This window comes from Neolamprologus brichardi, chromosome 2 (assembly GCF_056152115.1).
Source record: "Neolamprologus brichardi isolate AB-2024 chromosome 2, ASM5615211v1, whole genome shotgun sequence".
NCBI classification, from domain to species: domain Eukaryota; kingdom Metazoa; phylum Chordata; class Actinopteri; order Cichliformes; family Cichlidae; genus Neolamprologus; species Neolamprologus brichardi.
Genome location: NC_142105.1, coordinates 29,401,026 through 29,414,773, shown reverse-complemented (window position 1 = coordinate 29,414,773; position 13,748 = coordinate 29,401,026). Strand labels below are relative to the sequence as shown.

General features: G+C 38.8%; 1 protein-coding gene across 1 annotated transcript; it reads right to left on the bottom strand.

The window, feature by feature from the left end:
* Positions 1-2,905: 2,905 nt before the first annotated feature.
* On the bottom strand, positions 2,906-12,084 carry pmt (phosphoethanolamine methyltransferase). Its single transcript, XM_006781336.3, has 12 exons — positions 11,943-12,084; positions 10,664-10,835; positions 10,144-10,299; positions 9,273-9,409; positions 8,933-9,084; positions 8,612-8,800; positions 5,931-6,020; positions 5,736-5,825; positions 5,520-5,642; positions 5,265-5,396; positions 4,510-4,626; positions 2,906-4,382 (listed from the first exon to the last, which is right to left on the bottom strand). The coding sequence occupies exons 1-12, from the start codon at positions 11,950-11,952 to the stop codon at positions 4,272-4,274; spliced, it is 1,479 nt and encodes a 492-aa protein (XP_006781399.1). The 5' UTR covers positions 11,953-12,084; the 3' UTR covers positions 2,906-4,271.
* Between the last annotated feature and the right edge of the window lie 1,664 nt (positions 12,085-13,748).

Here is a 13,748-nt window from a genome sequence, read left to right as displayed (position 1 = left end):
TTTATGACCACAGCGTATCCATCTTCTGATGGCTGCTTCCAACAGGATAACGCGCCATGTTACAAAGCTCAAATCATCTCAAACTGGTTTCTTGAACACAGGTTTGTCGTTAGCCATCTCCCGGCTGAATGAAATGTTTATTAGAGGAAACCTGTATTTAGGTATGTGTTTGCCACAATTTATCTGGGGCGAAGCCCCACTCCCATCTCTGTCCGACCAATCACAGCAGAGCATTCCTCCCTTAGGTCCAACGTCAGCACCTGTTAGCTGTCACTGCTGATTGGTCTGGATCTGACAAACTGGTGGTTGCCAACCAGCTAAAGCACTTCATCAGAAGAAGCTTTTTTTTTTAGAAAAAAAAGACAAAGTGAGGGGGAGACGCAGGTGGAAGGAGCTGCCTCCTGTTGCTACTGTAGCAGACACAGGGCATGAAATGGTCACTGCATTAGATACAAACTCAGGGGGGTGAATTGGTGAAGTGCTTCTGACACGTTCATTGATACAAGTCAAGGTTGCCATTTGTTTCTCACACACTGAGTCAACGATTCACATATATGCCTCACACTTTGTCTGACCTTCATTTTCTCACGTAGGCCTAATCTGAAAAAAAAATATCAATAAATAAAATAATTTATCATAATAAAGTTATTTAGACCATCAAGAGAAACCTGAGAAAAATACAAATAAATCTATTGATTCTTAAAATCATTCATGCTGCTCAAAGTAATGCCAGGCTTAAACAGCAGCACTTTCTCTTCTCAACCTGCACACGCAGTTGACAATGAGTAACCATGACTACAGTGAGTAACCCTGGTGACAGGGAGATGCTCTGTACTTCACTCTGAAGCACATTCCCATTCCCAATAAAAGAGCTCAGGTTATTATGGCCATTTAAAATTCCAAGATATGCATGTCTTTGTATATGAAGTCTGCCATAAACAAGATGACTTAGGTCTGTGTAGAATGTTAAGTCCCACATTCACTGTGGATTCATACGTGAAATAAAGGAAACGCAGAAAAATAGAGAGCGATGACAAAAATAGCATGAATGAGACGTGATTGTTAAAACACTGTGTGCCTGTAAACACAGACGTCATTAGGTGGAGAGGGCACATAATGCCATAGAAATAAACATCCTGCAGAACACTGATTGAAGCACGTCGTGTCTGCCCGCATTAACCCCTTAAGGCCTAGAGTATCATATTTGATACATGGGTTTTGTCAGTTTTGGAGACTTCTGCATCATCAGTGTGATTTTTCCCCACTAGTTAAATTACACAGTACATTTTTAACAAATAAAAAAAACCTCACCATGTTTTGGTGAGGTTTTTTTCCCCACAATCCTGATAATGATAAGCAGAAGATAATGGATGTATGGATATAGAAAATACAATAAAAATTAAAAACTCATATATGCAAATGAATATTTAATTAAAAACAAAAAACAAAACATGATTTGGGCTATAAATCATAATTCATAAATATTGTAACTGTAGCTTTTGATGACAAGAAAATTTGCATATTCTGCATGTTGATATTTGCTGAATGATAAATACAGTGTTTGAGTCCACATATAAACCAAGTCTATACATAACGAGTTAATAACCTAATCGTCAGATCCAAAGTTTGCGATTCAAATAAAATTTGGGTGGCACCTGCTGACTGCTTTCTTTTTAGATCTGGGACATGAACGTGAGGGGGAGAGAGCAGGGGGGTTAAAAGTGGAGCAGGTTCATTAGACAACAAAAGAGCACAAAGGTGAAAAGAAAAGAAAAGGACGGATGAAACGAGCATTCTAACTAAATAGTGACACAATATGGTCTCACAAATAACTACTTTACTTTTACATTTTTTAAAGGTTTTATACAGCTGCTTAAAGTTAAAAAAATGGTAAGGAACTCAAATTGCACTGGTTATTTATTTGTGTCATCCTGTGGCATGTTAGTCTTTGGCATATATTAATATTTCTTTGAATTTAGTAAATAGCTTTAAGAGTGGCACTGCTACTGAGTGAAAATTCAAAAGCCTTTGAGGCCGGCCTAAACTCCCAGTTTAGCAATGCTCTTGAACATAACAGTGAGTTCACTGAACTCAAATGGCCTCTGCAGTCACCAGATTTCAATTCAATGGAGCACCTTTGGAACCTCTGTGGTGAAATGAGAAATTTGCATCCTGGATGTGCCACCGACAGATCTGCAGCAACTGTGGGATTCTATCAGGCCAATACAGAGTGAAATCTGAGAGCAATGTTTCCACCAGCATGTCGAATCTGTGCCCTGTTGAATTAAGGCAGTGTTGAAGGTAAGAATGGATCTAAAACGATACTAACAAGGGCTACGCAGCAAAGTATATTTTTTTATTCAAATTAAAAAGATTCATTGCTTTACTGTAGAAATATCTTTTTGCCAACAGCCATAATTGTAGAATCAATATTATATTTTATTAAATATATGTGTTGTAGGATAGGCTTAATCACTGATGACATATTTCCTTTCGTTCCCAGGCCATAAAATACTATGTTTACTGTTTATTACACACATTACCTTGGGTGTAACGCAGTGATGCGTGTGTCATGGCAATAGTGACAGGGGTTTCACTCCTAACTTGTATTTCAAATCAAACCACAACCTTTCTGTAAACCTAACCGAAATGAAAATTAAACTGTGAGTGAAAGAGGACACAAACCACAGCTTCTGGTCATGATTGATTGGTTTGTATTAGAAACAGAGGCTTCAGCTTTATTATAGCCAAACACGTTTTATAACCGTCAGTTGCAAATGTACAGTGATTTACAAACCAGCTATTGACCAAACAGTAAGCAGCAATAATAATGACTGTTGTAATACACTGTTAACTAAAGTTAGCGATTCATTTTTATTAACAGTGGCATTATAAAGTGTTACGAAGTCTTTTTGCATTTAGGAAAATCTGCCGTGTTAACACACAAACTTAAAAATGGGTCAGAATCATTATTGCAAATCTGCACAGTGGATGAACGTGGCATACAAGAATATGAGTAAGAGTAATTATCTTTTATTTATTGGCATTTTTCTTTAGAATGCATGAGATTGATTTATCCCAGCTTTTATTAAGAAATGATAAACTATGTATTTAATTAAACATTTGGGATTTAGGAGGTTTTGCAATGCTTTACCAACCGTGGCTCTTATTGTAGTGGTTTACACATTTGCCTACCAAACAAAAGATCTCTAGTTATTTTTCCTGGAAGGAGATGGAAGTTTCTTTGTGGTTGCATGAGGAAGGGCATGTGGCATAAAACTCTGCCAAATCAAACATGTGGAGCTACCCACTGGGGCAATCCCTTGAGAATAAGAGAGCAGCTGAATGTAGCTAAAGCAGGGGTTCTTAACCTTGTTGGAGGTACCGAACCCCACCAGTTTCATATGCACATTCACTGAACCCTTCTTTACTGAAAAATAAAATGTGATTTTTTTCAAATTCAAGACATAGATATGTTTTTTACTGGTGCACAAAATGAGCCGTGCATGTCACAGCGGAGGCTCTGCCGAACCCCTGAGACCGACTCACCGAACCCCCAGGGTTCGATCGAACCCAGATTAAGAGCCTCTGAGCTAAAGAAACTTCTTCTTCTTCTGTAATGTTTTACTAACTCTTTTTGACGGCAAACCCCTCCCCCAACCATCCCATTGATGGTTTTAAACTGTAAACTGATAAGACATGGGATGACATAAGAATGCAGACAGCTCAGAAAACATGAGCTGACTGCTTCAACCAGTTTAACTGGTTCCTGTTGAATTTGTTTTTCTCAGGGTTATCTGCTCAGTATTAGCTACTCAAGCTTGTTGCAATACACTGTCTGTTAACTAATTTGTGCACCTGTTAATTTAACTAGAAATAATTAATTGCATCTTCCTTCAAAAATCAGTCTGCTGTCAATTGATTTTGCCTCTGCGGTTGAGAACAGTTCAAGAACTCATTTCAACTTGTTTACATTTAAGTAATTGGATACCAACAACCTGCTTAATCAGAATAAACCCTGATTACTCTGTGCAGTTGTCTGGACCTTCTTTTACACTTCGTTGTTGTTATACTCCCAAAAATATTTGCTCACTAGAAATGCAAGATGGCAAAGTGTAGATCACTTAGTTAAAGGTATATTGGCACAAAATAATGAAAGAGTTGTCAGTGATTTTCTTTAAAGACGACATGATACCCAGAAAAAGAATAATGTAGCAGAAACATTGTTTCTTTTTTCTTTTATTATCTCTAACACGGCGAGCTTCAACAGCTCAGTCTCTTGTCGCGTGAAAAAGTCCCCATCTTTGGTCTCCACTGTTGGAACGTCCCAGTTTTTCTTTCCATCCATTCACTATTGCAAAATAATCCTCTTCAGAAAATTCCTGCAGGGAAAAGATACAGGTGTGTTGGATGGCACACTAAAGGAGCAATTTAGCTTTCTGTCGTAACACAATTATGAAGGTGCAATCTTTGACACACTGTGTGAACTTTGTGGTTGTGCATTCCCACCTTAACGAATTCATCTTTAATGGCCTCTGCTCTCTGCAGCTCTGTCTTAATCACTTCGATGAACTGGGCTGTGCGGTCTTCGGCTCGAACTTTGCTGAAACCAGCCTCCTGAATGAACTGTAGATGGGGAGGCAGAGGAGGGATTAAGCAGTGTGGGGACAGCACCATCAACTGATGGACTGCAGTAGTACATGCATACAAAGTCTGTATTCTCTGGACATAATGGTAAATGGCCTGCATTTGTATAGCGCTTTACTCAGTCCCTAAGGACCCCAAAGCACTTTACACTACATTCAGTCATCCACCCATTCACACACACATTCACACACTGGTAATGGGAAGCTACATTGTAGCCACAGCTGCCCTGGGGCGCACTGACAGAGGCGAGGCTGCCGGACACTGGCGCCACCGGGCCCTCTGACCACCACCAACCATAATGTTGGAAAATTTGGCTGCTTCTATATTCTTCTAAACACATCTCTGGGATTTATGTATTTATGAAGCAATAATGCACAGATTCCAGCATACAGTATATGTGAAAAACTATTATAAGCAGATTTAGCAGCTTTCTCTATTTATTTTGACTAAGGTAAAACAATTTGAGTTTGTAGTTTTACTCATAAGTGGATCAGTGCACTGCTTATACTGTTAAACAGGATTTTGAATTGCAAAAACAGAAATACAAATAAATCTACATATCAGAAAAGAGTCCAAAGTTTTAAACTACTAGCATTTTTATACACGAGTATTTTTACCTTGCCATACTCTGAAGGGGTATACAGGACATAGCCTCTTTGTTTCACATAGGCCTCGAATGCTGGGGTCCAGGGCTTCTTCCCACAGCAATAGTCACTGATAAGCAACTGTCCGCCTGGCTTTAACCATGACTGGATATCAACAAGAACAAGATGTTTCTTACATTTAGTGCTGTATCATTTTTTCTCTACAAATTACAAGAAAAGTTGGGAAATTTATGAATTGAAACCATTTAGACTTAAAGAGATGCACACATGGAAGCGTTTGAAGAGGGCTAGTTTATCATCTATGTGCAGGATTGTGTCTCTGCTGTAGATCACATCAAAGGAATCTTCTGGAAATGTCCTTTTTGTAGCATCGGCAACCTCAAACCGCACCTGAGGAACAGTAAATACCATTAAAGATTTGGAAATAAATCATTAGTCCAGCCATTAACTTTGGTGTTGTAATCAACAGAATAACATACGTACTGATGGAACGTTCTCGACTTTTGCCCTCTCTATTGCAATGTCCACCATGTTGTCTGACAGATCCAAGCCGAGCACTTCCACTCCAAATGCCTGAAAAAAATCACATAATAATTGCCACAGTTATAGCTTTTACAATAATGATAAGTGCCCTAAAATCAACATTGTAAGTGTGGCCTGAGACTTTGTTGCTCTTACCTTTGCCATGTAGAAGTCTCCTCCACCAATGCCACAACCAACATCCAGAACCTTCTGTCCTGGCTTCAGGTTCAGCAGGTCCACAAACTCCTGTTAGCACAAAAATGTTTTCTTTGATTGAGCCTGGCTTTGAGGCCAACTTTGTAAAGGTTATTTTGGCTACAAACTTTTATTTCATAGTTACTGAGGCCACTACGGTGTACATATTAGGACAGGGGTGTCCAACTCCAGGCCTCAAGGGCCGGTGTCCTGCAGGTTTTAGATATCACTTTGGGTCAACACACCTGAATCAAATGATTAGTTCATTACAAGGCCTCTGGAAAACTTCAAGACATGTTGAGAAGGTATTTTAGCCATTTAAATCAGCTGTGTTGGATCAAGGACACAACTAAAACCTTGGACACCCCTGTTTTAGGACATCCGGTCTCAGGAAAAACATCCTCAGACATAAGCTCAAAACAGCCTCTGGCATCAGACTAAAATGTCTAAAAAAATGGCATCAGATAGACCTTCGTGGCCCACCCTATCCCAGAATTCATTACGATTTTAAGGTTGAAGAAACTTTTTGGAAAAAATGGTGACCGGTTTAAGCAAAACAGTCCAGAAATAAACTTTTAATAGTAAGTGCTGAGTTTTATCAAATGTTCAGCAGAGAAGAATCCTAAAAAGTCGAACTGAGCTAACTTTTGGCCAACTTAATGCGGCACAGGTCCTGCGTGCTTTGGTTGGTTGGTTGGTTAGTTAGTTGGCTAGTTAGTTTACTTAAAATGTACTTAAATGTTTTGGGAAAAAATGAGCAGACGGTTCACTTTTTAAGGTAAGTGTGTTCTCCAGGACCAAACATGTGACCCGTGAACTGTGGTAAGGAAACAGACTGATGTAACCAGGATGTGCTGAAGTCATATTTACATAAGCTCTCATCCTGTATAGAGCAAATAATAATAATAAGACAGAGAGTTAATAGACAAGTCCTTCTTTTGTTTTTATGCTGTTTTTGGCATGCTTATATCATACAATCTGAGCCTGTCACCTTTGTCATAAAGCCCACGTTTCTGCAGGATTCTATATTCTGTTTAGTTTTTTTCTCTCTGATTACAATATATAAGATATATTAATGTGATTCTATGAGAAAATTGTGCTTTCATCTGAGAGTTAACAGATATTTGATTAAATTTTCTGCTTTTGCTGTCAACTGCCGTGAGAGGTGACTGTACAGAGGCTTTCCACCCCTGATGAAATAAAGGGAAACTCATCCAACTTTGATAATGGTTTGATGTATCCAGAATATATTTAGTTAAAATATTGTTCTCGTCAAAGTATGATTGTGTTGGTTTCAGTGGGAAAAGTATGCAGATGTTTGAAATAAAGACTTCAAAGAGCTACAGAAATTGTACGTTCATAAACTTAAAGTGTGTTTTATAGTATTCTATATAAGAAGTCATGTGTCTGTATCATCTTTCTCCTGTTAGATGCTCCCTTTTATTTATAATAAAATATCAATAACTTAAGATGTATTTGTACCTTCAAAATGAAATGAAACTAGTCTTGTGAGCTACACTAGCAAACTACTTTACTAACTAAAGTTAAGATAACTGTTAGCTAAAGGGACTCGGCCCACGGCTGTGGTGTTCTCAGCTCATACGCAGATGAAACATCACAATTTTCTGCAATAAAAGTAAAATAAATTACATAAAATAAAGATTAATTCACCACGGCTCTAGCTGATATCGTTGCGGTTGCTAGACAACAGGAGAAGTGCATCTTAGGCGAGATCTTTCAATTTAACAGCCGCTCGCTTCCAGTCTTTGCAGCCTTTGAAGGCATAGACTGGGTAGGCCAGGTCCTTTGAAGGATTAATTCTTTTTTCTTTTCTTTTTTTTACATTAACTTTCAGTGACATCAGATCAAATCAAAATGTATTTCTATAGAACATAATAACACAACAAAGTTGACCAAAGTGCTTCACAGTTGGTCACAGAAACAGTTAAAACAAAAACTAGCCACGAAATAACATATAAGTTTGAAGCAAAAGCCAGACTAAAATAATAAGTTTTAAGACGCAATTTAAAAGACTGGATGGACTCGGAGGAATGAATATAAAGAGGGAGGTTATTCCAGAGTCTGGGCGCTAAGACAGCAAAGGCCCGATCACCTCTGGACTTCAGACGAGACCTCGGTTGCGTCAGGAGCGTTTGATTGGAAGATCTAAGTGCCCTATTAGGGATATACAATTGAAGGAGTTTGCATAGATAGCTGGGAGGCAAATTATTTAAAATTTTAAAGGTAAGCAAAAGAATTTTGAAATTGATACGATAATCAACAGGGAGCCACTGTAGGTTGGCTAAAACTGGTGTGATGTGGGCATAATTTCTAGTACAGTACCAGTTAAGAGACGCGCAGCTGCGTTTGACATTTAAAAAATAATTCAAAGAAAAAAAATATTACACCTGAACACAACTTGAAGAGCTACCACAAAGGGTCTGAATGAAACTGCCATTTAATGCAAATTCTGCACCAGACGCTCAGAAGTCTGAATACTTACTGAAGCATGCAGTTTTCTGTGTTATTTTCTGTAATCGTGTTTATAACTCAAAATCATATCTTTGCATTTTACTTGTTAAATTTCCTTCCAAGAAGCACTTATCATTTGCATCCAGCCATGTTATTTGGGATTTGCCTACCTTGGTGGTGCTAGGCCCTCCTGTGCTGACGTAACCAGCCCCAAACATTTTCTCATAGCGCAGGATGCCACGTTTGGTGTACTGCTGGTTGTCCAGGAATTGCTGGAAGGTTTTGAATCCATTCTGGCTGTTCGAGGAGCGAGTGACCTTCTCTAGCAACCAGCAGATTTGATTTGGATTGTTTTTCATCTGTAAGTGTTGGATGGATGAGAAGGTGACAGAGATAAGTAGTAGTAAAATGGGTTAACTACATGTCCACACACCAGCATCAGAAACTGCCATGTGCTTTTTTCAATCTTAATATGACTCAAATGTCTCTACCTCAACGTAGGTCTGAACTCTCCTTTTCAACACAATGTCAAAACCAAACGTTTGGCCCTCCTTTGGCTCCGTCACTTGCACTGTTGTAGTCATGTGGCTATAATGTTCCTCAGTACGGTAGCAGGTGGGGTTGAAATCCCTCTTACTGTCACCTTGGTAGAAAATTATGAATGAAAACAAACTAATCTCCATGGAGCATAGAAAGTAGTTAAAAGAAGGAGAACAGACATCTAATTAAATCTTTTTGAAATATACAGGCAGAGGACTTCATGCAATCTTTCTTAAATTACCTTCATTTACCATAAAGGTTTAAACATTGAATTTAATTCTGCATCTGTACCTGACCGGTGGTTGCAGGACTCTCTGAAAAACAGAAAGCCTCCAGGCTTCAGCCAGGTAAGCATTTTTTGCATAACCGAATTCAGCTCCTCGTCACTCAAATACATCAGTAGCCAGTTGGAGAAGATAAAGTCAATGCTGAGGAAAAAAAAGCATCATTCTTTTAACAAAGTAACCAACAGTATTTTCAGTATATAACAAATAAAGCTGTGTGTGTCGTCTCTCTGCCTTTCAAGACTGGCTCCTTTCAGAGTTACTATTTCCACTTGTACACCTATGATGTGTGCTGGAAACAGTGACCTTTTAACTTATGTTTCATTTTGGGGAAGTGGACAAAGTTGTGGTGAATGTGTATTGTGGCCATAGTACTTCTGCCTTTTCTATGCACTGGGATTCATGATAGCATACGCAACAGTTAAGGCAGTTTCTACTAAATGCTCCTCCTAAGATGCCTTTGGCTTGGAAACTGCAGACTCTCCCCCTCTAAACTATTTGATCTGTGGGTCATAGCTGACAAAAGGGGTGATTCTTCGCTCTCTGCATGTTTAAGGTCCCATAGGGACACTGCAGATGTGCACGTGCAAGCCCTCAAAGAGAAAGCTAGAAGCAGGATGTAGGAAGATAGATTTCATGGAAAAAAATGTGTCATTTCATTTCACTTAAAAGGGCAAATGTCAGCTTTATCGTTTTCCAAGGTAAGCCTCTGCTGAAGCCACTTCTGCGTATGTTAAATATACTCATTTTATGACAGTTTATCCAGCTGTTCTTGAGATAATTCAGAATCAGGCCAGTAGACCACCTGACCATAGTGCCATTCATCGAACCACGCCATTAGTGAGGTTAAATATTAACGACGATATCTTAACACACACCTGTTTTGGGGAACATCCAGCTTTGTGACATCAGCTTGGAGGAAGGTACCATTGCTATGGTGGCCATTTTTCTGCCTGTTCTTCTCTATAAAACTTTCCATGAAGTCCACAGCAGTCACATGGGCTGCCTTGGTCAGCAGGTGCTTGGTGTAACGACTGGATGCAAACATAAGAATATAAAATGACTTTTGCTACATATATTCATTGAGTGCTCCTCAGTCATAAATCTTTATACTAAATTAAGTCTGAACCCAAAAAAGTTGATTCTGTTCATCTGGACACTGCAGGTTTCCCCAACCTTGTAAACAGTACATTTGTATAATGACTGGAACTAGCCTACTGAATGAACAATGATCTGTAAGTTCAGTTTCTCCATGCCATTTTAAACATTTATTAAATATTACAGTACCCCATTAGCTTATACTTCTTCTACTAAATCCCTGTCTTTTAAAGCACTGACTTTCTTGTCTTCTTGTACTGTTTTCCCAGAATTCTAAGTCTATTGCAGCTGTGTGCTCACCCAATTCCTGCTCCCAGCTCCAGCACTTTGCATCCCTCCAGGCGAGGCAGCATGGAGAGGATCTCTGGCAGCTCATGCTGAGTCAGTTCTTTGGCACGAGAATCCAGCATCATCTCCTCCACTGTAGCAGCCTTAGAGTGCTCCTTCCAAAACTCTGTCATATTGCTACGAACTATCATAAGAGAACACACAGGGTTGGCAAGAAGCTAGATATGCATGTAAGTGGGCGTGTGCGTGTGGACACTAATAATGATGGCAATGCAGTTAAAATTTATGAATGTGCAATTAAGATTTAATTCCCATGGGATGATGTATCAAAGTTCAAGGGTACCTGTCTGTGAATCATCTATCAAGTATATGACAAAAAAGAAGTGATCATCAGGTTAATCGTGTTACTTCGAAGTTATTTAAGATGTAAATTATTTATTTATTTATTTTTAAAGAGAAAAAAAACCAATCTGAGTTCCTTTAACTCACTCAAATGTGAGCTTTTGGAAAGTTTGACAAATGTTCATATAAAGGGCTCTACCCCTTAGGCTAAAAATTCTTCTGAGATAAACCCCCACAAACACTCGGCGGCCACACAGATTAACCATTAATCTAACCTGATTAAGCAATCCCAAAACACCCATTTGCCACATAGACAGAAGATTAAACCAGAATCAGTTTCATATTACACTCGCTCGCTGTCACAGTTTGCAAAGTTTGGTTTTGTTTGCTTTTGTTAATAAGACGCGCTGTTATTTCCACAACAGGTTTTAGCTGGCTTTTGTCAAAAGACAGATTATACTACAGTTGTAGTATAATCTGTATAATCCAAGAAAACCATGTACAGTAATGTGCACAAGCATATAAGACAGTAAACATCAGGCTACCGCTTTCACTCACAAATTCCCCCATGTGCTTTACACCAGAGACACACTCATCCACAGGCTAAATGACGGCAACGTGGCAAAGTGAAATCTAAGATTCCAGCGACAAGGTGATAACAGGGCGAGAGACAATCTTCATGGTCCTTTTTTGAGGGATAACTGCAGGTTAAAAGAAAATCATTTGACAGCTTTGTTCAAATCACCATCACATTCCAGCACAGAGCTCACAGTAGGATTACTCCCACCAGTTGAGTGAACAATTACAACACAATAACACAGCAGCTCAAACAAAATCCAAACTTTGGTGTAATCAGCTCCCTCTGGCTTAAATCAACTTTTCAAGAAAGTTTCACAGTAGTGAATAAATAAATAAATAAATAAAATGAATACATTTGATCTGCTCATACCTTTGTCCATTGTGGTTTTTGGTTGATTATTGTAAAATTAATCTATGAAGTGAGAAATCAGTCTGATGATTAACGATCCTCGTTATTGTAGGAAGGTATAATTAGTAATCTCCTATATAACAGAAAGAAGATGTCACTTCGCGTGTGGGCTCTTTAAATAACGTGACGAGCGTGGCGCGTGGAGGAGGTGGTCGCCAGGTAGGAAACTGGCCATTAGGATGCGCCCAATACGAGGGCATGGGAGGGGAGCACACACACACACGAATCACCATGTGGGAACAAGGGTCTGCAGAGAACATAGAACAGATTTGCATTGACACGGGGCATAACGTGCACAACACACCACAGACGTCCAGAAAAATCCCTGGGAGACATGTCGGCCACAGATAGTAAGTTGACAGAATGCACTCACATCTTTTTTGCACGATCGTTGCTTCGTGTATTTCCCCGCGGCAGTCTGCCTCACTCGCGTCTCGGTTGTGCTGACACGTGGAAAATGTCTGGCGGCACGCGCAACATTGTGCAAGATTGCCTCATACTGTTAAGGTGGAAAGCGTGAGGTTATGAAACGCGCCAGGAGTGTAAGTAGCCCACAGTTTTCACAAGGCTTTATGAAAACTGTAATTAACAGTTAATTTTAATTAATTAATATCTCATTTTCGCCCTCTTTATAAAGAAAGCATTAGCAGCCAGTGGGGTCCCAGGCTGTGAGCTATGAGAAGTTAGTGAATAACATATATTACTTAAGTATGCAATTAAAAATGTATGAGAAATTAGTAGAATTAATAAGTAAAATAAAACAATTAATTTGTCATTAATAATAATAAGTTAATAGACCATTAAACGATGATAAACAATTCAAAAAGCCTGCAGAGAGTGTGTAACTGAACATTAAGTAAGTCGTTTTAAACCAGACTGAATCGTACAAAGAGATCAGACCCTTTTATTTTGTATTACTTTACTAAATGCCATAGACCAAACTCTCTGAGGAATGTTTTCAGCTCCTTTCTGAATCTTTGCCACAAATAATTAAGGCAGTTCTGAAGCCAAAACGGCATCCAGCAAAGTACTAGAAAGTACCAGTACTGCACCTGATGTAATCTAGTGCAGCTCTTTCAAATGTTCCTAGAATCAGATCCGAGTATGCCGAAGCTGCTTTCAGGTACTGTGGTTCTGTACTTTGGAACAAACTACTTTTACATCTGTGCGTACGTTCAAACAGGCACACAGGCCATTACACTTAATAGCTGTGCATGTTTTTATTGTTTTATTTTGTTTTCACTGCCTTAAGGCATTGTAAACGTGCATTGATTTTTTATGCTTTTACTTTCTGTTTTAAGCACATTTAATTTACATATAATGAAATGTCCTACATAAGTAAAACTGGTATTGCCATTCTACCTTATAAAATGTCCAGTGTGTGTATGTATTGACTGTTAAAATCATAATCACTTCTGGGTAATCTTGCCTTTTGCTATCATAAATGACCTAATCCTCCTGCATCTTCATAGCTTAAGGCATAGGTGTCAAACTCTGGCCCGCGGGCCAACCAAATTATTATTAGAGCTGGCCTACTGGTATTATACAGCTAATATATATATTGTTTAGTATTAAGCTTTGCTTGTTCCATATTCAGTTTTTCAGCAAAACTTGTTTGAGTCCATAAGAAGAGATTCATTCTTAAATCTGGAGGAAGATTTTTTTTTCAGTAAATATTAATGTTAGCCCGCGACCTTGTTCCAGTTTTGAATTTTGGCCCACTGTGTATTTGAGTTTGACACCCCTGGCTTAAGGCATTAAGGCAAG

Excerpts from the sequence above, each read along its gene's own strand:
- pmt (XM_006781336.3), bottom strand. Across the intron at positions 5,826-5,930 it reads GAGACTTCTACATGGCAAAG|GCATTTGGAGTGGAAGTGCT; the intron begins GTAAGAGCAACA and ends GATTTTTTTCAG. Across the intron at positions 5,397-5,519 it reads CCCTCTTCAAACGCTTCCAT|TCATGGTTAAAGCCAGGCGG; the intron begins GTGTGCATCTCT and ends GTTGATATCCAG.